Here is a 26,966-nt window from a genome sequence, read left to right on the forward strand (position 1 = left end):
CCATGCTATAGGACCCGTAGAATTGCCAATTGATACACCCGTTTGACCTCCTCTCCTCGGGGTAAATTGGAACCTCTCTGCCTCATTCTCTGCTCTGAATCGACCCTCGGACCCCACAGGTCTCTTGCTCTCTGTAACAGCTATTTGGGTGGCAGTCCGGACCCTCTCTTCTTGCTGTCCCTCTGATCGCTCATCATTTCTAACTCTCTCTCTGGGGTCATATATATTGGCTGGGGAGGTGGTGGCATAGCTCTGGTGACCTGACAGAGCAATTGAGTCATTTGCTCTAGGAAGGCTTGCTGTGTCCTTACTAAAGTACCCAATGATTGTTCTCTCTTACTACTCGCCCTCGACTACACGCAGTGCGGTGCGTGACTCTCTACTTCCTCCTCTATCGGTTACGGAGTGCAGGCTCAAGGATCGGATGCCATCGATCCTATAAAGCAGACAAAGAAAGCAGATCTGCATTAGTGTCACCTCGACTCTATTTAAAGGCCCATGCATGTGATGCAACTATTTCTTTCTATCTATCTAGGTCTAGTCTTTGCGTAAACCTGCGCTCGATACCACTAAATGTGACGCCCCTTACCCGTCTATTGTATGGCCGAGCAAGAAGTGCCACATTCGGTCTTAGGAGAACCCTATCTTGTCTTGTCATGTCTATTGTAAATTTTAATGTCATTTAAATCAGGTAATTTATGTGTAGAATTTTTTTTTTTATATATATATATCTTATTTCTATGGAGACACGGACAGATCCTCCTCTGTTGTATTAGCATCTGGCGGGTTCCACTATCAGGTGGTAACATATTCATAGTCATCTCACATATTTCCATATCATATTTTCTTTTATTATATCATTCACAACTATTTATGAGATCTCAAAATGAAGTGTCATCTATTGCATTCATATGGAAATTTATAGATAATAAATTATAAGTTTTCATTTCAAGTCCAAAAAAATACATCATAAACTAGTAATTACATCATGACTAGACATAATGAACCAAAATACTAGTCTACACATGGGCCCTACCAAAATACAAAAAGGCGATGAGGTGACTCGATCGGTGGCGAATCGGTGAACTCTGTCCGAATACTATTGTGGCGGCTGCTGATCTTCAGTATCTACGCGATGGAAAACCAACGCGCTAAGCATAACGTTTAGTGGTGCATAATTTATAATAATAATAATTAAACAATTGAAATAATATTTACAAATCATAAATTCAGGTCTTTTACATTTTTTTACACTTTGGAATCAATTAAAATTATTGGGGTCTTTCCTGTTTACTTATTGTATATTCAGTATTAATTAATTATTATCAATGCCCAAGAAACCTATAACAAATTATAAAAGCTGGATACACGGGAGTATACGAGTTAGACAACCATATGTCTACCAGATACATCCATCGAACACGAGCCAGGTATCGGGCACGAGACCATTGTCAGGCTTGTAAAGCCAGAAATAAAGTAGGCACAATGGCCAGTAAGTAGGCATATAGCCTGTAGAACAATCATATCAGACATATATTGTCAGTTCATGATATGCTCTATAAGCAGTACTGCTATCTGTGGTCCCTAATTGGTATACCAATTTATCCAAACTAAATAAATAAGTCTAAGTCTAGTTTCACCCCCAATTGGCCTCATACCAATTGGGGTCACACAATTTTATTTATGGCCTAAAATGTGTACTGCCCTCAACAACACAACCTGCAGAAAATAGCACTTCCAATAATTCATTTCTCCTCCAACTTCCTTGCTTCAATTTGACATTCAAGGAACTTCTAAATATCATCACCACATCTCAACAATCCCAATTGCATGGTATAATACAAAAATACCAAAGTTAGGCCAAACCCTAACTCACAATTTCAACGTCATAAAATCTCAATGTAAATTAACTTCTAATACTTATAAATGCATCAACCAACATCATTAAATCACTTTATATACATCATAGTCATCAAAAACCATCACTCACCATGGGTACCAAAAATTCACTCCCCTCATAACTCACCTATTTCTTTTAGTTTCTTACAAATTTCACTTCATTTTAACCTTAACTCAAGGATTAATAAAGGAAGGAAGGAAGATTAGGCACTAACCTCTTGGGTAACTTGTTAAACTTCAACTTTTCTTCTTCTTTTCACTATCAATGGCTTCCTTATGGAGTGGGCTAAATTTTTAATGAAGGGGTCTATGGGTTTTGGTGAGGAGGAAGCTTGGAAAATCAAGCTTTAGGGAAGACAAAAATGGAGGGAGAGAGCTCCCATGGTGGGTGGCAAGGAGAGAGAGAGAGAGAGAGAAGAGGGAAGAAGAAGATGGTTGGTGGGGTTTTATCTCTTGTGGGTATTTATATATATACATTTATGTGTACTTTATTGTTTTTAATTTATGTTATTTATTTTATTTCCTAATTTTAATTTGACATTTATGTCAAAATTCACCTCTATGGGTGAAATGACCAAAATGCCCTTCATGGTGCATATCGGGTTATTTTTATTATTTTTGTACCAAATAAATAAATTCTCTAAATTTTATTTTATTTTCTCAAAATTTTTCCTACATTTTTTTTAATATTTATTTCATTAATTTATGTCTCCTCACTATAGTTTAAGTGTAGTTCGAGACATTTTAATTGTCCGAACAAACATTAGTCATCAGAACAGTAAAATGTACGGACTACCTTTGGTGAGGACGTTACATGTGGCACACGTCCAACCTAATACCTCATGTCATGATTCCAGCTCATCAACTACTACTAGTTCATTGGTACCATCTCCTCCACTAGGTAATATTTCCCTGTCTTCATTATCATCTTTCACAAATTTTGTTGTTTTTGATCCCTCTTATATGAATTTCCTTGTAAACGTTTCTATGATTCCCGAACCCACTAGTTATAAATAGGCTAAGAATGACCCTTATTGGGTTGAGACAATGAATAAAGAGCTTACTGCCTTGGAACATAATGGGACTTGGGAGCTTACGTCCTTACCACCTCATAAAAAAGCCATTGAATCCAGATGGATTTACAAGGTTAAATACAATTCTAATGGTACATTTAAGTGGTACAAAGCTCGCTTAGTAGCTAAAGGATATAACCAATTGCCGAGGTTGGATTATACTGCCAATTTTTCTCCAGTAGCCAAAACTGGTACCATTCGACTTTTTCTTGCTCTTGCATCTGCTAAAGAATGGGCTATTCACCAACTTGACATAAACAATGCCAATCTCCATGGTTTCATCGATGAAGAGTTGTATATGAAACCCCCTGAGGGGTATGATAAGGCACAACCTGGACAAGTATGCTGATTGATAAAATCGCTCTATGGCCTTAAGCAAGCAGGCCGACAATGGAACAAGGAGCTGACTTCAAAACTGCAAGCTTATGGTTTTATTCAATCATCACATGATAGTTGCCTATTTACTAAAGGTTCTGGTAATCAGTTTCTTGCACTCTTGGTTTACGTTGATGATGTATTAGTTACTGGAGTAGATGAGAACAATATTATTGATGTCAAACGCTATTTGCACACATCATTTACTATCAAAGACATGGGACACGCTCATTATTTTCTTGGGGTTGAAATTGCTCGTTCTAGTGATGGGTTATTTCTTTCTCAGCGCAAATACATCTTGGACATTCTCCATGATGCTGGAATGCTTAATGCCAAGATTAAAGAATTTCCCATGTCCAAGTCTCTCAAGCTAGATGACACTGGACCATTAATTGCTGATCCAGAAAAGTATAGACGTATTGTGGGACGTTTATTGTATCTCAATTTAACACGTCCTGATATTTCTTTTAGTGTGCAACATTTGAGTCAATTTTTGCATCAACCTCGTCAACAACACTGGGATGCTCTCATGGCCTTGCTTCGATATTTGAAAGGTACACCTGCTAAGGGGTTGTTCTTCCCTTCTAAAACAGAGCTTCAATTACGTGCTTATTGTGATGCTGACTGGGCTACCTGTTCTATGACAAGGAAATCTGTTACGGGGTATTGCATTTTTTTTGGTTCTTCTCTCATTTCATGGAAGACAAAGAAGCAAGCTACGGTTAGCAAATCTTCGGCAGAAGCCGAATATCGCAGCATGGCAACTACAGTTTGTGAATTGCAATGGCTTTCCTACTTATTAAGAGATTTACAAATTTCCCTTCATTTACCAATTCCTCTCATGTGTGACAATAAAGCAGCAGTTCACATTTCTGAAAATCCGGTATTTCACGAACGTACCAAGCACATCGATATCGATTGCCACATTGTTCGACAACAGGTCCTCAACAAGTTTATTTCCACTTCACATATTGGTGCGAAAACCCAACTAGCAGATTTATTCACCAAATGCCTCAATTCATCTCTTTTCCATCAGTTCCTGTCCAAGATGGGATTGGTTTCCCTATCTCCATCTTGAGGGGGGCTGTAGAGATTAGATAAGTTATGTTGGCGGGAAGATTATTAAATAAGTAAAACGGTTTTGCTGAGCTGTAAAGGGATGGTTACAAGTTTGTTAGAGAGAACAATCTGGCATTTACGTGTGCCCATCATGTATATATACAAAATGTAGCAGATTAATAAAAGCAGTTTTAGATTCTACTCCATATATTTTTTTCTTCCTCTGTTTATTGTTACAGATTGGCATAAGCTTACCTTTCTCGGCCTTTTGGAGGGCCTGGCGCATCCCATCAATTCTTGTTTCGCAACTTCATTCCATTATTATATATATATAATATGGGCCAAACAAAGCATATTTCTATATAGCTGCAATTCTATATCGCTTGAAATCAGTACCCCATACTATTCAATCTCTTTTTACTAAAAAAAAAAATTGGCATTTGCCTATTTTTGGAAGTAGAGTTTTCCCTTAACAAAATAAGTTCAATCTTCTTTTAAAGCCTTTATTTATATTTGTTCTTGTATGTTATTGTTAAATGCCAATTGGTTCTTCATGGAGTTGCTGATCTTTTTGTCTTTTCGTGGTAGTGAAAAGGTTTTTAAGTTAAAATTGAAGCATTAAATTGAATGCCACAAATCCTTGTGTTATTATTTATTAGTTTGAATAACTAATTTTTTTTTAAATCTGTATTCTTGCTCCGTAAATAATATTAATAAATGGAGGAATTTGCTTTTGTTATGATTTTTGTCAGAGATAATATATATTATCAGTATTCTGTACTTAACCCAAAAAGAAAAACAATATCAATAGGAAAAATCTGAAATTTTAGCAAGCAAACGATATTGTTATATATATATTGTTAAGCCATTCTCATAAGCGCTTTGGCCAACCATATATTTTATATTTTTCAGTGAAATTTCAAGTATTTTTAAGGTAAATTCAATGGGCTCTCCTTAAAAACTAATCCTTCAATTCAAGGTTTTGCTATTTTAAGCTTACCAGCAATATATATATATATATACACACACACAGAGTGTGCTTGCGGTGGCTTATAGTGGCATACGAAAAATTTTTGGTTGGGCTGCTCTTATGACGGAGCTTAACCTCACCTCATACTAAGTTCACTCTTTTATTATTCCCATCTCGTGGTTTTTGGCCATTTGGATGCTCTACTAGCACTAAATTTAAAACACTGAAAATGATTCTGGGGATATTGCATGAAACTGCTGCTTAATTTTTTTTTTTAATTTTTAATTTTTTTCGGAACGTTAAGCTGTTAAACATTGGCAAAAGATACTATTCAGCAAACCATTTATGTTCCTGAAAAATAGTCAGTTCGTTTCAGAAGGAAGACTACTCGGCAAAACTAAATACAAGGGGTCCAGAATAATATGAATAGAAATATATATGGACATGTATGAAGATGTTGAATGCCATTGTTTGAGTACCACGTAACTACACGTCGCTGATTGCTGCATGTTGCTTGCTAAATATATATAGAATGATGATGCAATCCCACATCCATTGACAACTAATTCACATAACACTAAACTTCCTATATAGCTAGTAGCTATCGAAATAGCATTTTATGAAGCCACGAAGTAAGCACAAAGCGAACTATTCTTTCGCCTTTTTTGGAGGGCTGATCTCATTAGAGCACAGCCCAAAATCAATGCTAGTTTAATTTTATTTCATTTTACATCAGTAACAGGTTTTTTTTCCACCAAATATACAGAATTACATAGCTGTCAATTTCATATATTAGTATGGAACAATGTTCCACGTGAAGATTATCATAATTTATATTGTTAGCATTCAATAACTAATCAAAATTTTAATTGATTTTAAAAATATTTACTAAACGAAATAAAAAAAAATGTTTGATCGATTATTGATTATAATTAATTTAATTACTAAAAAAAGTTATTATATATATATATTATTAATTAATTAAATATTAATAAAAATATTTATAATCTTTTTTATTTATAAAAAATCAACAAATATGATTTATTATTAATAAAAAAAATAAAACTAAATTGAATTAAAATAACCAAAATTTATCAATTTGATTCAATTATAACCGAATAATGCACATTAAACGAGGAGATATTTATACATTTTCAAAAAAGTAATTGAAATACTTTAATATATGAATTTAACACCATCCCTCATTACCAAAATAAAAGGCTCTCTTGTTCCTATATGTCACAGCTTGAGGGAGCAATGACATATTTAGCATGAAAAATCCACGATAGTTGTTTTTCCATTACAACAATTCACAACGCCAAGGATGAGCACTGGACGTCCTCACAAGATACTTAAAGCAGCGCAAACTCTCTCCTCCTGCCTTTGTCACACATGGCATTAATCCCACATCGAATAGATGAAAAGTTGAGGAGTGAACAGAACATATAAATAGGAAATAATGGCTAACTGACAACATACTTACCTGGACGGGGTCAATGTGTGATCAAGAAGGTCCATGGCCTAGGTAGTTGGCTTCTATTGCACTTTAGGGAGTGCATCTGCCTAAGTTCTCCCCAAGTGGGAGAGTCTACGTCATAATTTGTGGCAGTGGGGGCCTGCGTTCGCGCAGCCTCTGTCAATTTTAGTACTACTCTTTGGACTCACTGGCAACGGGGAAGTCGTTTGCTTCAACTCGATCCTTTCTCTCCTTGTGTAGAGCATGCTTTTAAATTACGGTCGTGGTCACAATTGTGGTAACGGTTGTAGGTAACGGAAATGGATCTGCGACCTATGAGGGTCGTACCATAACGGTAACAGCCTGACACTACACAAAATTTTTAAAAAAATTTATAAAATTCATAAAATGAGTAAATATTAGCATAAATAAATAAAATTAAGATATACAACTATATACTAAGTATTTATATATCAAATAAAGATGTTATCATCTATCATATTTGGACATCATTGATAGGGTGTGTCCGCAAGTGCACGGGTCACAGTAGTATAGTTTTAAAAATTGATATCGATCCCACAGGGAATTGTGCTTAAATTGGAAATAAAAGTATAAGCAAATTAGAATGACAAAAATTAAAAGATATTAAAAATAAAATCTAAAAATTAAAATTAAGACAAAAATTAAAGATGTAAAATGAAATTTGGAATTAAAATTGGTATTTGAGGAATTAAAACTAGATCAATCAATTAACTAAAATTAATTAAACTAGATTACCCAAAAATTAATTTGAAATATCTATTTATGAAATTGAGAGGAATTAAATCTAAATTCAATAAAAATAAAAATAAAGTGATTATAGAAATTGGATTTAAATTTAAATTGCTATTTATGAGGTTTGGAGGATTTATATCTAATTTCAATGAAAAATAAATTGATTCTAGAGATTGGATTTTCAATATTGTTTGCATGTGATTTTTCCCTAATTTAGCCAAACACATGAGAATTGCAATTTTGAGGGAAATCAATTCTTAAAGTTTTGAAACTTTTTCAAGCATCTCAAAAATGGTTTTCATTTAATCAAAACCCTGTTTTCACGGTATTTCAAATCTAACAAAAACCCAATTAATGCTCTAATTGATTTTTGGAAAGTTCCCCTTAATCTTCTTAGCTTATTTCTAACACCAAGAAAATAAAGTTTATTGCAAGATTATCCATCCCCAATATTCACTTTTCAGTCCATCTATTAAGGATTAAAACTTAACTTAATGAGGGCCCATTCATCAAGCAAGGCAATAAGCACACAAGCAATAAATCAAAATATAACAATCTTCATTTAAATGGCTAAATCAGTTCAAAACCACAAAACAAATCAATATTTACAAACCCATCTCTAGAATCTCAATAAACTACTCACAAATCATTGTTTAAAGACAAACCCAAATGAAGAAATGAAGAAATAATGGAAATGTAAGCTAAAGGGGTAGAAAAACCCAGCAAATTTGCAGTAGATTCTGCTGCACAAAAGTGCAGAAAACGTGATCTGCAATTCTTTGGAAAAAGATGCAGAAGATGCTCCTCCTTTCCCTCTTTCTATCTTTCTAAAAATGCCTCCCTTGCTCTCTATGGAAAGAAAGTGATAAAGGGCACTTTATATAGGCAAGGGGACTGTTCTAGAATGGGTAAAAGGGGGAAGGATCTAGAGAAAGTGAGGTAAAAGGTGGAGTAACGGAAATGCCACGTCAAAAATTTTCGATAAAACGACATAAGCCGAGTCGGTTGTGTCGGGTTGTGTCGCTCTCGGCGTGAATATCGGCGATCGACACAACTGCGACATGAGCTAATTCGGTTGTCTTTGCGAGTTGTGTCGCTCTCGGCCATTTTTTTTTTTTCAACTTCAAAATTTTTGCAATTCGATTTTAATCTCCTCCAAATGGCTACTGATCAAAATACATCAAATTTCTCAGATTTAACCTACAAAACAAATAAATTCCAAAAATTAAACTAAGAAATGTGAAAATTGTAAAATTGACTAAATATATACTAATATCTAAAATAATAGCTATGAATAAGGGTAAATTATGTGCAAAAATTACTCCTAAATGATGATCTAAAATGCATGCATCAAATTCCCCCATACTCAAACTCTTGCTTGTCCTCAAGCAAAATTTCATTAAAACTCATTTGGAAGGGAATAGAATCAGTCTTTGAAAACACAAAATTCACTAATCCAAACTACCAACTTACCTCTAGCCACCAACATTCCAAATTCCCACCAGAAAAGCAAAAAGAATGAAGCAAGCACTCTCAACTATTACAGAATAGCTAAGAATTAACCAATCAACCCAAGCAACAAATACCAACCAACTACAAGAGTCAATTGTGCCAAAACAAACCTAAATGAAATAGATAGCCAATGTGTCTCAAATAGATGGTGAGTAATGTATGGAAGATTATATTGCCAAACCCATATGCAAGCATAAAAGATCTAACTCTACTAATGTAACGAGCATTTTTCAAAGAATCATTAGGTCTTTTTAAGGGTTGTAATGGGGTCTAATAGGGTAAAATTGTGGTTAACAAAGAAAGGGAATAAGGTAAACAAAATATGAGAATAATATTAATCGTGAAACTCAAAGTGCATCCATTTTTTTTTTTTTTTTTTATCAAGTCAAGAGGAAAGAAATTCACAATGAATCTCAAGTGCTAACACAATAAAGGGACTACTTTTATAATATATTTTTTATTTTGTATGTGTCCCTATTTCATGTCACACCCAAAATTACCTTTGGGATATTTTGGTGACCTTTTCAACTTTTCACAATTACTCTAGCACTTTTCAAGATGTTTCAATCCTCCGAAATTTTTTTTTTTTTTATGCACTTAATTGCTAAAATATTATTCTCATAGATAGGTGGTAGTGTTTAGGTTTTATGGCTAGGTAAATGATTTGGGTTCCAAAGAAATTAGGGAATTAAGGTTCAAGGGGGTTTGCAAGGGTTAAAATGAAATTAAGGTAGGTTAAGGCTAAATGCGAGGTTTAAAATATGAAGAAATGCCTAAATCATATTCTTATCAAATGCAAGTTAAAAATTTCGCTTTGAAAGATCTAAGATGCTTGTTCTAGGAATGGTGAGACGACAATGACCATTTTCTTTCTTAAAGGCTTATCCAGACACTCAAAACTCAAAATAACTAATCAGAATCTGCATACCTAGATGAATGTATTAATTTTCAGCTATTAAGTAAGAGAAAGAATAATGCTTAAGACTTTGTACCCAGCTGGAACTTTCATTCCACTAACCATCTAAAGGCAAGTTGGATTGCTTGAATAAGTGGCTTATGGAATTCAAAGACTGGTTTAAAAATTCAAAAATTTTAGATGAATAAATGAAATGCATGAGTGTATAAATGTATAGTCAACCTATATGCAACTAAGTACTAAGTATATATGAAGCTATATGCAGTGTATATATGTGAATATGTACAAGTATGAAGTAATGAGTGTGTCACTATATGCAAATGAAAAAGAAAAATAATTTTTGCAAGGAAAAATAATTTTTGCAAAAAATTTACCCTCTCCCCCATACTCAGAATGAACATTGTCCTCAATGTTAAAAATGTGCAAGGAATGGGATAATTTGGCTATATGTGCATAGAGAAATTATTACCCTGTTGCATAAGCGATAGCACAACTTGTGTTGAAAGTGACACAAGCTGAGATAAGAAGTGTTACCTCATTGAAGTGCAGCCAATTTAATTAGGTAAAATTTGGACAATTTCTTGCACTCATTGCAAAAGAAGCGATTGCAATGGAATCCATTAAATCGATTAATCTCAAAAATTTGGAATAGGGAAGTTAAGTGCAGAGAATATAATTATCAAATGGAAATTCCAAAGGAGCATATCAAAGCAAGTGAGCAATGAACTAAAAATGTATGTTATGAGGAACTAAAAAAAACTGAATAAGTAAATGGTTCAAGTAAAAGAAAAACAACACAAGCAAAATATTAACTAAACAAGTTAAAAATACTAATTAATTAAGCAACGAAATTAAAGACATTAAATTTTTTTTTTTTTTTTTTTTTTTTTTTTTTTTTTTTTTTATGCTCATTTGCTTGCAATGCATTGCATCCCATCTGCACAAGGAAATTAGAACAATGTTAAATTCTGAATACGGAGTATATAAAAAAAAAACTTAAAACAAATGAAAGAAAAATTGGGAGTTATGCACAAAAATGCTAAGTTTAGGTCTTTAGCTTGACCATACTTACTCAAAATTTCATGGAGAATGAGAAAGATAGCAAGTTGCTATTTTCTCAATTGGCTCACCAGCTAAATAATGCCTCAACCTTTGTCCATTTACCTTGAAATTACCAGATTTTTCACCAAAAATTTCCACAGCACCATGAGGTAAAACTTTCATAATTTTAAATGGACCGGACCACCTTGATTTTAATTTTCCTGGAAAAAATTTTAACCTTGAATTGAATAAGAGAACCAAATCTCCTTCTTTAAAGTCCTTTTTCTTGATATGCTTATCATGCCATTTTTTAGTTCTTTCTTTATAGATCCTAGCATTTTCATAAGCATCAAGTCTCAATTCTTCTAATTCATCAAGTTGCAAAAGTCTTTTGTGTCCAAAGACTTGTAAATCAAAATTGATTGCTCTTATGGCCCAATAAGCTTTATGTTCTAACTCTACGGGCAAATGGCATGATTTCCCAAAACTAACCTATAAGGTGTAGTTCCTATGGGGTTTTAAATGCTGTTCTATATGCCCAAAGAGTGTCATCTAATTTAAGGGACCAATCTTTTACGGACTTATTGTGATTTTCTCCAAGATTTGCTTGATTTCTCTATTTGTGATTTCTACTTGGCCATTTGTTTGAGGGTGATATGGTGTGGCAATCCTATGCTTTACCCCATATTTTCTCATCAATTTTTCAAATTGGTGGTTGCAAAAATGGCTACCACCATCACTGATTATAGCACGTGGGGCACCAAACCTGGTCAAAACAAATTTTTTCAGAAATTTCACCACAACTTTTGCATCATTGGTAGGTGTAGCAATAGCTTCTACCCATTTAGATACATAGTCTACCCCTACCAAGATATATTTATTCCCATAAGAAGATGGAAATGGCCCCATGAAATCAATTCCCCATACATCAAATAATTCAACTTCTAATATGGACTGTTGGGGCATCTCATCTCTCTTGGAAATGTTGCCTACTCTTTGGCACCTATCACACTTGCTTACAAAGTCTCTCACATGTTTAAACATATTAGGCCAATAGAAACCTGATGTCAAGACTTTTTCAACAGTTTTTGAGACACTAAAATGACCACCATATTCAGAGGAATGACAATGGTAAATAACATCATGAATTTCTTCCTCTGGTATACATCTCCTAATTATTCCATCATTACATCTTCTAAACAAAAGAGGTTCTTCCCAAGAATAAAATTTAACATCATGCAAGAATCTTTTCTTTTGCTGCCAAGATAAATCAGGTGGCAAGACACCACAAGATAAGAAATTCACAATATCAGCAAACCATGGAAGTGCAGAATTCAACACATACAACTGCTCATTCATGAAAAACTCATCAATTGGCACAATTTCATCATCTTTATTTTCAGTTTTCATCCTAGAAAGGTGATCAGCCACCACATTCTCAACACCCTTTTTATCTCTTATTTCCAAATCAAATTCTTGAAGTAACAATATCCATCTAATCAACCTAGATTTAGCTTCTTTCTTGCTCATTAAATACTTTATTGCTGCATGATCAGTGAAAACAATTACCTTTGAGTTGACCAAATAAGAACGAAATTTATTGAGTGCAAATACTACCGCAAGGAACTCCTTTTCAGTTGTGGCATAATTAACTTGAGCTTCATCAAGGGTTCGGCTTGCATAGTAAATGGCATAAGATTTTCTATCTTTTGGCCAAGGGCGGCTCAACGACAAACTCGCTTGCATCACACATGATTTGAATGGCAAAGTCCAATCCGGGGTTGCATGATAGGATCATTGTTAATGCCGTCTTTAACCTGCAAAAGCAACCATACAATCTTGATTAAAATCAAATTTAACATCATGATTCAAAAGATTTGTTAAGGGTTTAGCAAGTTTAGAAAAATCTGAATAAATCGCCGTAAAACCCGGCATGTCCAAGAAAACTCCGCACTCCTTTGTGATGGTTGGAGGGCATTTTTCAATAATTTCTATTTTAGCTCTATCCACTTCAATTCCCTATTTGAGATTAAATGCCTAAAACGATCCTCTTGGACCATAAAGTGGCATTTCTCCCAATTCAACACCAAATCATTATCAAGACACCTGCAAAATTTTAGACAAATTAGTCAAGCATGAATCAAAATTAGTGCCATATATTTGAAAAGTCATCCATGAAGACCTCCATAATTTCTTCAATAAAATCAGAAAAATGGCCATCATGCACCTTTGAAATGTGCGGGCGCATTACACAATCCGAATGGCATCCTTCGATAGGCAAAGGTGCCATAGGGACAGGTAAAGGTAGTTTTCTCTTGGTCATCAGGATGTATTGGAATTTGAAAGAAACCAGAATATCCATCTAAGTAACAAAAGAATGAATGCTTGGCTAATCTTTCTAACATTTGATCCATAAAAGGAAGGGGAAAATGGTCTTTTCTTGTGGCAATGTTCAACTTCCTATAGTCTATGCACATTCTCCAACCTATAACAGTTCTAGTGGGTATCAATTCATTATTCTCATTTTTAACAACTGTCACCTCACCTTTCTTTGGTACAACATGCACAGGACTAACCCACTCCTTTATCGGAAATAGGGTAAATAATTCCAGACTAGTAATTTTAGGATTTCCTTGTTCACAACATCCTTCAGTGTAGGATTCAATCTTCTTTGGTGTTCAATGGAAGGTTTACTATTTGGCTCAAGGAAAATCCTATGCATACAAACTGTTGGACTAATTCCCTTTATATCATCAATTGCATAACCCAAAACTCTTCTATATTCTCTCAAAACTCTCAACAATTTGTCAATCTCAATATCAGTCAAACATGCATTAATTATAACAGGATATGTTTCATTGGGTCCAAGAAAAGCATACCTGAGGTTGTAAGGAAGAGGTTTAAGATCTACCTTTGGGGCATCCTCTACCTTTAATGATGGTGGTTTGATCTCCAAATTTTGCACTCCTTCAAGTTGAAAAATTGTGGCTTCAGGATGTGGTGGAGAGCTTTCCAAGTATTGCGCAAAAATAGCCATGTTGTGATTATCATCATCAATGCTCCCACCATGGACTAAGCAATTTTCAAGTGGGTCTTGTCGATAGCTTTGTCTGAAATGCTCTTGAACAATCTCATCAATAATGTCTACCCGCAAACAAGACTCAACTTCTTCATGTTTCCTTTTCATGGCTGGATTGATGTTGAATATCATTTGATCATCTCCCACTCTAAGTGTCAATTGCTCACCCTTTACATCAATTAATGCACCAGCTGTTGCCAAAAAGGGTCTTCCCAATAAGATAGGAACTTTTGTGTCTTCTTCCATATCCAAAATGACAAAGTCCACCGGAATGTAAAATTTCCCAACCTTGATAGGCACATTTTCAAGAATGCCTTCCGGATACTTAATTGAACGGTCAGCCAATGAAAGATACATGTTTGTGGGCTTCAACTCTCCCATATTCAACTTCTCATATATTGAAAGAGGCATTAGGCTGACGCTAGCTCCAAGGTCACATAAAGCATTTGCCACACAATTATCACCAATATGACAAGGGATGGAAAACACACCCGGATCTTTGAGTTTGGGAGGTAACTTTTTCTAAATTATAGCACTGCATTGCTCTCCCAAATTGATGGTGTCATAATCTTCTAGTCTTCTCTTGTTGGAAAGAATCTCCTTCAAAAACTTGGCATAACTTGGCATTTGGGATAGTGCCTCAGTGAATGGCACATTGATATACAACTTCTTTAGCACTTCAAGGAATTTGCCAAATTGTTTGTCTAGCTTATGCTTGATGAATCTTTGAGGGTAGGGAAGGGTGGGCTTGTAAGGTTCAGGTGGGATGTATGGTTTCTCTCCCTCATCTTGCTCACTTTTGCTTTCTTCTTCTTTTTCATTTTTCTTGCTCTCGACTGAATTTTCTTCTTTTGTGCTCTCTTTTTCTTCTCTCTTGTTTTCACTCTCTTGACAACTTTTTTACCACTTCTCAAGGTTACAGCCTTACATTGTTCATGAGGGTTTTGTGGTTGGCTAGGTAGTTTCCCATAGGAATTGCTTCCTGATGAGCTTGCTTGTTGCGCCAATTGAGTCTCCAACATGCGGTTGTGGACTTGTAATTGATCCATGGTTTGTCTCATGTGTTGCATTTCTTCCTCCAATTTGCTATTCATCTTGCTTTGTTCAGCAAAAAATTTCTCCATCATGTTCTCCAAAGATGGCTTCGGTTCATGGGATGGAAGGGATTGTTGTGCTCTTGCTTGATATCCAGGTTGTGGCTGCCTTGTAGGCTGAAATTGAGACTGAAATTGAGGCCTATTTTGCTGCATAAACTGCTGGTTATGAGCATAATTTGAGCTTTGGCCTTGTTGAGCAAAAGTTGCTTGTGGTCTCCATGTTGAGTTGTTCACATTAGAGTAAGCATTTCCCATAGGTTTCTGTTGATAACCTCCTGCATAAGCAGCTTGCTCCTGCAAATAATCATCACTATAAGAAGAATAATCAACTCCACAACTTTGAGTTCCATTTGTGAAGGCAACTTGTTGCATAGTTGTAGGAGTTGAGGTTGTTGCCTTTGTGCAAAAATCACTAAGAAGCTGAGTCAACTGATCAAATTTTGCATTCATGTAGTTAACTGAGTCAAGTTCATAGATCCCAGCTTTCTTTGGCTCAAGTGCTCTAGGATTTCCCCATAAATGGGTATTATGAGCAATCTTCTCTAATAGATCATAGCATTCTTCACTTGTCATTCTCATGAAATCTCCTCCTGCTTGTGAATCAATTGTGTTTCTTATGGCTGGAGTAACTCTGGTGTAGAAATTCTGAACAATCATCCATTTCGGTATTTCATGATGAGGACATTGCCTTTCAAGCTCCTTAAATCTCATCCAAGATTCATACAAAGTTTCATCATCTCTTGGTTTAAAAGCTACCATCAAATTCCTCAAATGAGTAGTTTTCCCAGGTGGGAAGAATTGAGATAGAAAAGCTTGAGATAGCTGCTCCCAAGTAGCTATAATAGCTTGTGGAAGTGAATCATACCACTCCAATGCTGAATCCCGAAGAGAGAATGGAAATAAGGTGAGCCGAATAACTTCATCAGAAACTCCAGGTTGTCTTTGTGTACCACATATCATCAAAAATTTCTTCAAATGAGAATGAGGATTTTCAAGTGGGCTACCTCCAAATTGTGAATTCTGAACCATTTGAATAAGACCAGTTTTTAATTCAAATTGATTAGCTCCAATAATAGGTCTATTATCTCTCACATCAGTACATCTAGGAAAAGCATAGTCTAACATGGATCTTCTTTGAGGATCATTTTGATTAGCAACTGCATTTTGCCCGTTTTGCTCGTTTCCTCCATTATCTCCACCAATAGCTCTATTTTGATTCTCCATATTTTCTATTGTCTCCTCTTGCTCAAATATTTGTTGTTCTTCTTTTTCTGCTTCTTTTCTTCTTTTGTATTCCTTTTTGTTGGCTCGACAGAATTTTTCAATTTCAGGATTGAACAACAATTCAGTGTCACTTGTGCTTTTCGATCGTCTCATAAACAAGAAAAGTACCTGAAAAACACAAGGAACAATAGTGAAAATAAAAGAAAATAAAAATTCTAATTAGCTTAAAACAATTAAAATCCAACTTAAAACAAACAATTCCCCGGCAACGGCGCCAAAAACTTGATACGGTGTGTCCGCAAGTGCACGGGTCACAGTAGTATAGTTTTAAAAATTGATATCGATCCCACAGGGAATTGTGCTTAAATTGGAAATAAAAGTATAAGCAAATTAGAATGACAAAAATTAAAAGATATTAAAAATAAAATCTAAAAATTAAAATTAAGACAAAAATTAAAGATGTAAAATGAAATTTGGAATTAAAATTGGTATTTGAGGAATTAAAACTAGATCAATCAATTAACTAAAATTAATTAAACTAGATTACCCAAAAATTAATTTGAAATATCTATTTATGAAATTGAGAGGAATTAAATCTAAATTCAATAAAAATAAAAATAAAGTGATTATAGAAATTGGATTTAAATTGGATTTAAATTTAAATTGCTATTTATGAGGTTTGGAGGATTTATATCTAATTTCAATGAAAAATAAATTGATTCTAGAGATTGGATTTTCAATATTGTTTGCATGTGATTTTTCCCTAATTTAGCCAAACACATGAGAATTGCAATTTTGAGGGAAATCAATTCTTAAATTTTTGAAACCTTTTTCAAGCATCTCAAAATTGGTTTTAATTAAATCAATACCTGTTTTCACGGTATTTCAAATCTAACAAAAACCCAATTAATGCTCTAATTGATTTTGGAAAGTTCCCTTAATCTTCTTAGCTTATTTCTAACACCAAGAAAATAAAGTTTATTGCAAGATTATCCATCCCCAATATTCACTTTTCAGTCCATCTATTAAGGATTAAAACTTAACTTAATGAGGGCCCATTCATCAAGCAAGGTAATAAGCACACAAGCAATAAATCAAAATATAACAATCTTCATTTAAATGGCTAAATCAGTTCAAAACCACAAAACAAATCAATATTTACAAACCCATCTCTAGAATCTCAATAAACTACTCACAAATCATTGTTTAAAGACAAACCCAAATGAAGAAATGAAGAAATAATGGAAATGTAAGCTAAAAGGGTAGAAAAACCCAAAGAAATTTGCAAGAGATTCTGCTGCACAAAAGTCTGAAAACATGATCTGCAGTGCTGGAAAAGATGCAGAAGATGCTCCTCCCTTTCCCTCTTTCTATCTTTCTAAAAATGCCTCCCTTGCTCTCTATGGAAAGAAAGTGATAAAGGGCACTTTATATAGGCAAGGGGACTGTTCTAGAATGGGTAAAAGGGGGAAGGATCCAGAGAAAGTGAGGTAAAAAGGCTGGAGTAACGGAAATGCCACGTCAAAAATTTTCCAGTAAAAACGACATAAGCCGAGTCAGTTGTGTTGCGGGTTGTGTCGCTCTCGGCGTGAATATCTGACGATCTACACAACCTGCGACATGAGCTAATTCGGTTGTGCTGCAGGTTGTGTCGCTCTCGGCCATTTTTTTTATTTTTTTTTTTTTTCAACTTCAAAATTTTTGCAATTCGATTTTAATCTCCTCCAAATGGCTACTCTGATCAAAATACATCAAATTTCTCCAGATTTAACCTACAAAACAAATAAATTCCAAAAATTAAACTAAGAAATGTGAAAATTGTAAAATTGACTAAATATATACTAATATCTAAAATAATAGCTATGAATAAGGGTAAATTATGTGCAAAAATTACTCCTAAATGATGATCTAAAATGCATGCATCAATCATTAACATTAACTAATTTAGACCTAAAATAATTATATAAATTGTAAATAACTAACCTTCTTACCACCAAAATGGATGTTTATGAGGTTCTTGATAGTCTTGACTTTTTCAACATTTACACTTATACTTAGTTTTAGCAAATAGGAAATATCTAAAAAATTAATTAAAATTGTATTTGATGTTATCTTGTAATTAATAATTATTTTAATAAAATTAATTCTAAAAATGTTTTAAGAAGCAACAAATAACAATTATATACTTGTTTTTTAGAAAAATAAATCAACATTAGAAAAAATGCACATAAACTATAAGTTTAACAATAAATCTAACATTAACAACAATTTTCAACAATAAATATGCAAAAAAAAAGAAAAAAAATCAGTAAATAATTGACATAAATACCAAAAAAATAAAGAACACTCACAGTTTTAAGACGTTGCAACTTGCAAGGTTGTAGAACTTGTAGTAGAGTAGAGAATAGAGAATGTTAAGGCCTTTTATTTGCAAGAACAAATTTAGAACACTCAATAGGGGGCTGTTTACTGCTGTCTTTTGTTTCCAAGTAAGAGAAAAATGAGTTATGAAGGTGGAGACTAGAGAATTGTCACGACCTAACCTATGGGCCGGACCGGCACTAGGACCTGGGTCAACCTAGAGCCCCCGAGACCAGTAGTAAGTCTAACTATTCCTTAACCTAATTATAAGGCCCATATTGAGCCCCATTTCAAAAAATCAACCAGACAGAGTTTGGCCATAACATGGACCATCCAACAGGGAGTTTTTGACTCACCCGACCTGTAAGCTACTCATCTTGTCATAAAATCAAATGGGAGCTTAGCTTTCTCATCCAATTCAATCATACATGCATTTAATAGATTTGCATATCCAACATGACATTATATTATAGACTCAAATCAAATAAAATACTTCTAACACATGCAGAGTTATAGAATTTAGTAAAGTTATACAAAACATAATAGATATTACTAAATGACCTGCGAAAGAGAGAGGTAGGTTAGAGCTCATCAAGAAATCTCTTGTATTCTAGAAAAATAAGGTAAATAGGAGTGAACGTTAGATTCAGAGAGTAAAATACTGATTTTAAGTATAATTTCTATAGTTATCTAAAGCTAATGCATTCTAAAGAGTGGAATGCAACACCTTCATAGTTTTCATACAATTCACATTGTAAGTAACAAAAAGGTAATTTGGAGTACTCACACACCCTTATAATATTCAAACAGTATATATATAGGAGTTGATCCCCTATACAACTCTCTTAATCCAACCTCTGCCAGCGAGTACATCTCAAGCCAGACTTTCTCTTAATAGATCAAATGCGGGGGCCAACGAGATCATCTCGAGCCGTGCCTACCCCTACTTATCTATAAAAGGATCGGGTCTCATCAAGTCAAGCTCCAGTCACGTCTACCCATCTTGTCCACATCCAATATCACACACCACACGCATGCCAACACACGCACATTGCTCTAAATTACCATAAAACGACATTCACAATATTTTATCGAATAAAAGATTCAATATAAAATATGCCTAGTATTTAACTATATACATATATATTTATAAGTAATACATAGGCATGCCTGAATATATAATAATATTGAAATTATGATTAAAATCAATATTTTACTCACTGACTTAAACTGAGGTCACTGTGGTGGCTGGGAGGAGGAGGAAGGCTGTCCTGGCTCACCTGATAATTACATTACAATTATTTAATATGATTGACTCAATACAAGCTTAAAAAAAAATCAAAGACACCCTAAGTTGTGCCGAAAATCCGACAGAGTTTTCTCTATAACTAGAACATACCCCACCTGCAGAAGGGCTCAAAATATACTTCTATATCTACAAGTCACACAACCATATCTCAATCAAATCACATGGCCCCTCCTGGGCCCATCTAACAGTCAACAACCACAATTTTGAAAAATTATAATTTAGTCCATACAACTAACACTTTTAGCAAAAACTACCCAAATGAGCTCTAAAAATTATAAAATTTTTCCCTGAGATCCTTAGCAATATTACTAAGCCAATACAAAAGGAATTATAATTTTTTAACTACCCACGAATATTTTATGGATTTTTAATCCAAACTTGAAACTAAAAAATTAAGGGAACTTAGGGTTCGAGCTTACCTACGCCAATTTTGATACTAGAAATGTATCCGAAACGTCTGAAAATGGTGTAATAGCCTATAATCTTGACCTAATTCTGAAATAGCTTCGGCTGTCTATCTGTCCAGCCCAAATGTGCAGACCCGATTGATAGTCAAATTTCCGCTAATCGAATGTACCTACGTAAAGCCCATAACACGGGGTAAGTACATAATTTTTACGAAATTTATTAAGCTCATTTAATACGTAAAGCCCATAACACGGGGTAAGTACATAATTTTTACGAAATTTATTAAGCTCATTTAATACCTGAAAAAATACTACGAAATTCAGTGGGACCCATCGAAAACAGTGTCGTAAAATTTTGAAATGGGTATTGTCGCTAAGCTCTCATCGAGGGGAGCACTCTGGTACTTTCAGATTTTTCATTGGGTTCACGGTTTGCGAGAAATCTAGCCCAAAAATCAAAATGAGTAAAAACATTCTGGGCAAAAATTGAACAAACTGCTCAATGGATCTGGGTATTCTTAGTTTCTGTGGAAAGTTCGGTTTCTGTGGAAAGTTCGTGAGGTATAGATGAGTTTTGGGATAAGACCCAGTCTAATTAGTAGCAGGATCGACAGAATTTTGGCCGGGAAAACGAGAAGTCGCGCGGCGTGTTGAAGGAGCTTCGCGCGAGCTTTTCCAGCCATAGGAGAGATGGTCGGGGTGGGGGAGGTCTCTGGAGATGCGCCGGTGAGCTGAGGAGGGAGGGGTGGCAGCTGGCCGACAAGGGAAGGAGGGAGGAGAGAGAAAATGGAGAGGGAAGGGAAGGGTGTCAGGCGCGACGCAGGAGGGGAGGAAAAAGGAGAGGGTCGGTATGATTAGGCCTGTCCGACCCGGTCCAGTTCGATTCAACCGGTCAGATTCAAAATACCAAAAATTAAATTTTTACTCTGCCTTGGGACAAAAAACGAGACCCAAAAGTTTCAAAAAAATTTCAGAAAATTCAAAAAAATTTGTAGAGCCTAATTATATTTTTAGTTTTGCCACGTGGTCTTTAAATTAATTTGTAAAAATTAACAAAATTTATTGATTTTGAAAAATCAAACCTGATTCCTAAAATTCTAAAAATTTCAAATAATTTCCTAAAATTTTAATAAAATAAAATATTAATATTTACCTATAAAATAAGTAATTTAAAAATTAGGGGTATTACAAGAATAGAGCATTATTTGAAAATAAAAAAGTGAGTTTGGACTAAATCATTACTCTGGATTATTCTCTGCTATTTTAGACTGAAATAAGGTGGTTTTTGGACTATTTTAGACTGATAAAATCACGTGATTTTTGCCCCCCACCAGCCCACAAATTTTGCCACATTGGTAACAGCCGTTACTGTTATTTAACGGCCGTTACCGTTATTTAACGGCCGTTACCGTTATTTAACAATGGTAACGGCCGTTATTGTACAAATCAAAATAGGCCGGTAAATAACGATCTAACAGGTAACAACATCCTTTAAAACCTGTAAAATAACAACCATTACGTTACATAACGAAGGTTATTTGATTTTATAGTGTGGAGTTCAATCTAACTTAATTTCGAAAGAAAATATTGCACGTAATTTCAAGTTTATGTAAAACTGTATATTTAACTCTGTCATAATTGTCGTTTTGATGTTAGATATTAAAAATGGAAATAATATACGCACCTATTGGCTTGGTTATTTTCTAGCTGTCGTTCTTTAGTGATATTTCTGCAATTGGTAGGCATTGTGAATCTTATTCAGTAAAATGTTAATCAGCAGCAAAATGAAAATTCAATCGGTAAATGCACTTTGACAAGTCCTACACAAATCATTAGGAAATTAAGATAATTTAAGGCAAAAGTTGAAATTTGTGATGATTTGTACAGCTATTTCTTGTTTGGTCATACAATGTATAAAATTTTCTCCAAGTTAATCACACACATAGCATATAATATGCCTCCTTCAGATACAACTAATTGAACTCTTTAGCTTTCAAGACTTGGAAGGACAAATATGTTTGTTTTGTGTCGAGGGAGCTAAAGCCAACACAGTTCACGTATCCCACATTGACAAATTAACAGGAGTTGCCAAGGCTGAGGGAGCTTTAAAAGAAGCATGAGAGATTAGTTTAAGCATACCTTTCTCGGCCTTTTGGCTAAGATCAAGTGTAGTATCTGTTCTTATCAGTTTAATATCTGATACGTGGGCCATCGGCTCACATGATATTAAATTAATTTTTCTAGGGGGAGGGCACATTATAGTAGCTTGCTACTAGGGCTCTCGAGCGTCGCCCTTGCGTTGCACTATTGCAAGGGCCTGGCGCGCCCCACTAATTCTAGTTACGGAAAACTTCTACAAAATACTAAATGAAGAGTTAATAAGGGGCTCCAAAGTTGATAAGATTTTTGTTAGAATTTTGAATTCAATTATTGCTCTAAACATTTTTTTTTACTGGTAAAATCAGCAAATAGTATTTCAAGAATATTTAAATTAATTAATGAATATTTAAATAATTTTAGAAAAAGTGATATATTATAGATTCACTTAATCTCAAATGATGATATTTAATTTGTGTAAATTTCCTTCAAACTTCTGTTTTCTTGATTTGAAGTAAACATGGAATTTGGCTCTAAGGAATATAGTGAACGTAAATACCTGCCAACGGTATTCTACAAGTAACCCCTAGTTCTTCCCTACCTAAATTCTTTGAACTACCTTCCCTTCTTCCCCCTAATGCATATTGCCCTTCCAATGATTTCAGAGTTGCTTAGGTCTTAGTTGAATAGACCAGGTGCTTCCCAATATTCGAACGTGCCCTCCTGAAAGCAGCATCATTTTTGCTTCCTGCTCTGCATGATCTGTAATTTCCAGCTCTTCTGTTGTTTTCCGAATTATCATCAAGCAGGAATCTTCTCTGTGAGCTTCCTGCATAGGCTAGTGGTTCTCTGTCATCTTTGTCTCCAATGAACATGAATGCTATATGGAAGCATCTTGGTGGTGTTGATATTTTCTCTGCTAATCCAATACCTCTGTCTTGAACATGGGGCATTTCTAAGCATTTGTTCAATCCTGAACCATCAGGAAGTCACAAATTGGATTTGCAAATGATAATTTTGAACTTGCTAGTGGATTTCATGGACAAGTAAGGAAAATGAAGAATGATGAAGCATTGCTTGCTAAATTTGTCAACTTCTGGTTCACATACTAAAGCCCAGGATGATCCCCATCTAATGTTCCATCCGCATTCGGGTTCTTGTAAAATGACAAGATGATCAACAAGACCAACTACTCTGCTCAAAGGCAAAATGTCTCGGGTCATATTAGTGAAAGATGAAAGGGAAAACATTCTTTCGAAAGTGATGCCACCCCCATTTTCATTTGCATAAGCTTGGATTGTCTCCGGGTGATCTGAATCTGATCTCTCATATCTGTTACTTCCTTATCAGTAATTGTTATTGTCCATTCCAGCAATCGATTGCACTATTTACTCTATAAGTTCAACCATATCAGGGGCATATAAACCAACTGATGTAGTTTTCCCGAGAGTCATTGATCCTGATGATTGGGTGCAACTTTGACTATCAGACGCATATAGCAGGCTACTAAGCTAGTCCACTGCTTTCCTCTGTTCTCTAGATTATTAAGGATTAGAAGAGAAGGGCTTGGCTGTCTTTCTCTATCCAAAAACTGATTGCTGCATATTGCTTGTTAAATATAATGTAGAATGATGTTGCAATCCCACATCTTTTGAAAACTAATTCACATGACACCAAACTTCCTATATAGCTAGCAGCTATTGAAATGACATTTTATGGAACCATGTAGTAAGCACAAAGCGAACTATTCTTTCGCCTTTTACTAAAGAATACCGTGTGCTTACTATTAATAATGGCTTACGTTTATTTTTGGATGGCTGATCTCATTAGAGCACAGCCAACAACACTAGTATAATTTTATTTCATAAACGGGATTACAAAAATGCCATGATATATATATATATATATATATATATATATATATATATATATATATATATATATATATATATTAATTAATAAAATATTAATAATCTTTTTTATTTATAAAAATAATAAATATGATTTAGTATTAAAATTATAAAAAATAATAAATAATATATTATTAATAAAATTATAATTAATATATTAATTAATAAAAATTAAATTTATAATAATTACCAAATCATTAAACAATAATAAAAAAAGAATTATTAATAAAAAATAAACCCAAGTAGACGAAGTTAACAAAATTTTATTCGTTTGATTCCATTATTCAGTTATAATACATGTTTATGCATTTTCAAAAAAATAATTGAAATACTTCAATACATGAATTTCATACCATTCCTCATTATAAAAATAAAAAGTTCTCTTTTCCTATCTGTTACTACTTGAAGGAGCAATGATATATTTAGCATGAACAATCCCCGATAATTGTTTTTCCATAGCGACAGTTCACAATGGCAAGGATGAGCACTGAACATCTTCACAAGATAATTAAAGCTGCGCAAACTCTCTCCTCCTCTCTTCTTCATACATGGCATTAATCCCACATCAAATAGTTATGAAAGCTGAGAAACGAACAGAACATATAAATAGGAAGTTAATGGCCAATTGCAACATATTTAACTGGACGGAGTCAAATGGTGATCAAGAAGACTCATGGCATAGGTAGGTGGCCTCGTTTGCCCTAAGTGGAAGAGTCTACATCATGATTTGGGGTAGTGGGCCCGTGTTCGCGCGGCCCCTATCATCATTATTTCCAAAGTAATTTTTATGTTATCTGCACATTGGATAAGCACCAGTGAATGATGATCACCAACTGTCAAGCTGCAACGGGAATGGAGCAAACACAGTTTATGTTCTCATTGCTGATTTGCATTTCTGTTCATTTTCGTCAAGCAGGAATCTTCTCATTGTGAGCTTTACTCCTGTATGCTGCACAATGCGACCTGCATAGCCTCTGTGTCTCCAATGAAGATGACTGCTGCGTGGAAGGATCTTGGTGTTGATGATATTTTCTTTGCTAATCCAATACATCTATCTACTAGAATTCCCACCACACATGGGGCATTTCTAAGCATCTGTTACAATCCAGAACCATCAGGAAGTCGCAAATGACTAAGAGGATTTCATGGACAAGTAAGGAAAATGAAGAATTATGAAGAAATGCTTGCTAAATTTGTCATGTTACCTTCTGGTTCACAATGCGAACAAACAAACAATGGCGAAAACCAATTTCTGAAACTCTATTTTGATTGACTAACATTTGCACTTCCAGCATTAGCATAAAAATTTATAGCCATCACAGTTGAGTGCCTTCAAACGGGTAAGCAGATGGTTTGCATGCATTGCAGAAGAGAGCTTCAAACTGGAAACAAGCAACTTCAGAAAGTTATTCAGGAGTAAGCACCGTTATCTTGAGAATAAAAAAAAATAAAAAAAAAAAGAGAAAAGGGAAGAAAAGAAAGGACACCTGGGTAGAAGATAATTGAGAAAGAGGGGAAGAAGAGAAAATCGAGAGAAAGAGAGAGAATTTGGGGATATGTAGGATATACTGATTTTGTGGATATGTGAAAAGTGTTGCAAGTTGAATATTTACAAACCTAGGGGTGAGCCTAAATCTAATTAACTTACGAATTTTATTTACAAAAGGATATAAATTTTCTGTACAAAATTGTTTAGTCTAGCTTAGTCAAATGATTGAGAATATATCCAATTATTAGATTCTTCCATCCCCATATATATAAAGTTCGATTACATTGAGAACGAACCTTATTTTCCTTTTGGGCCTGGTGATAGTGGCATCTTCAGCTTGGAGGATGAAAGCTTTGCTGGCATAACGTTTCAAACATTGCTCCCTTGTTTGGATTCTTCCAACATTGCACCCAAAATTGTCATGGAAATTCACGCTGTAATAGAGCTTTTTATTTATTCTATTTTAGTCTTAAATATTGAGAAGGTATAAAGATGAGAGAATAGAGAAGCAAGAATATATGTTGAAAATGCAATTTCCATTACGGCACCGTTTCTGATATAACGGAAATAACTAACTAAATAGGCGTTTTTGAGAGGCAGAATTCGGAGGGAGCTTGGCGAGAGAGACAGAGAGAGAGAAATGGATAGCAATGTCAGACAAGAACGAAGAAGAAGAAGAATTATGGAGAGAGGGAGTGATCGCTTGGCTCTCATCACCGGCCAAGTCCGTACTCTCAGTCCATCGCCGTCGCTAGCATCACCATCAAATCAACGTCAACGTCGACATGCGCACACAGAATCTTCTCCATCACTTGTGTTCTCTCCTAATGATAATGCTCAAATCAATGGTACCCATTTTCTCAAATCTCTTTATTAGTAGAATACTATTATTTCCCCGATTGATTGACTGTTATTGAT

General features: G+C 34.6%; 1 protein-coding gene, 1 long non-coding RNA gene and 4 other non-coding genes across 6 annotated transcripts; all 6 read left to right on the top strand.

The window, feature by feature from the left end:
• Positions 1-2,946: 2,946 nt before the first annotated feature.
• Positions 2,947-4,425, top strand: LOC131180687 (uncharacterized mitochondrial protein AtMg00810-like). Its single transcript, XM_058148052.1, has 2 exons — positions 2,947-3,312; positions 3,457-4,425. The coding sequence occupies exons 1-2, from the start codon at positions 2,947-2,949 to the stop codon at positions 4,423-4,425; spliced, it is 1,335 nt and encodes a 444-aa protein (XP_058004035.1).
• Positions 4,426-6,851: 2,426 nt separating this feature from the next.
• LOC131181034 (U1 spliceosomal RNA) lies at positions 6,852-7,013 on the top strand. Its single transcript, XR_009149661.1, has one exon. It is a non-coding gene; the product is annotated as a U1 spliceosomal RNA (small nuclear RNA).
• An 8,905-nt stretch (positions 7,014-15,918) lies between these two features.
• On the top strand, positions 15,919-16,025 carry LOC131181166 (small nucleolar RNA R71). Its single transcript, XR_009149794.1, has one exon. It is a non-coding gene; the product is annotated as a small nucleolar RNA R71 (small nucleolar RNA).
• A 6,662-nt stretch (positions 16,026-22,687) lies between these two features.
• On the top strand, positions 22,688-22,883 carry LOC131181134 (U2 spliceosomal RNA). Its single transcript, XR_009149762.1, has one exon. It is a non-coding gene; the product is annotated as a U2 spliceosomal RNA (small nuclear RNA).
• A 1,485-nt stretch (positions 22,884-24,368) lies between these two features.
• Positions 24,369-24,484, top strand: LOC131181288 (U5 spliceosomal RNA). The gene has a single exon (XR_009149914.1). It is a non-coding gene; the product is annotated as a U5 spliceosomal RNA (small nuclear RNA).
• A 678-nt stretch (positions 24,485-25,162) lies between these two features.
• LOC131181006 (uncharacterized) lies at positions 25,163-26,193 on the top strand. The gene is made up of 2 exons (XR_009149641.1): positions 25,163-25,241; positions 25,476-26,193. It is a non-coding gene; the product is annotated as an uncharacterized LOC131181006 (long non-coding RNA).
• Positions 26,194-26,966: the final 773 nt, after the last annotated feature.

This window comes from Hevea brasiliensis, chromosome 6 (genome assembly GCF_030052815.1).
Source record: "Hevea brasiliensis isolate MT/VB/25A 57/8 chromosome 6, ASM3005281v1, whole genome shotgun sequence".
NCBI lineage: Eukaryota > Viridiplantae > Streptophyta > Magnoliopsida > Malpighiales > Euphorbiaceae > Hevea > Hevea brasiliensis.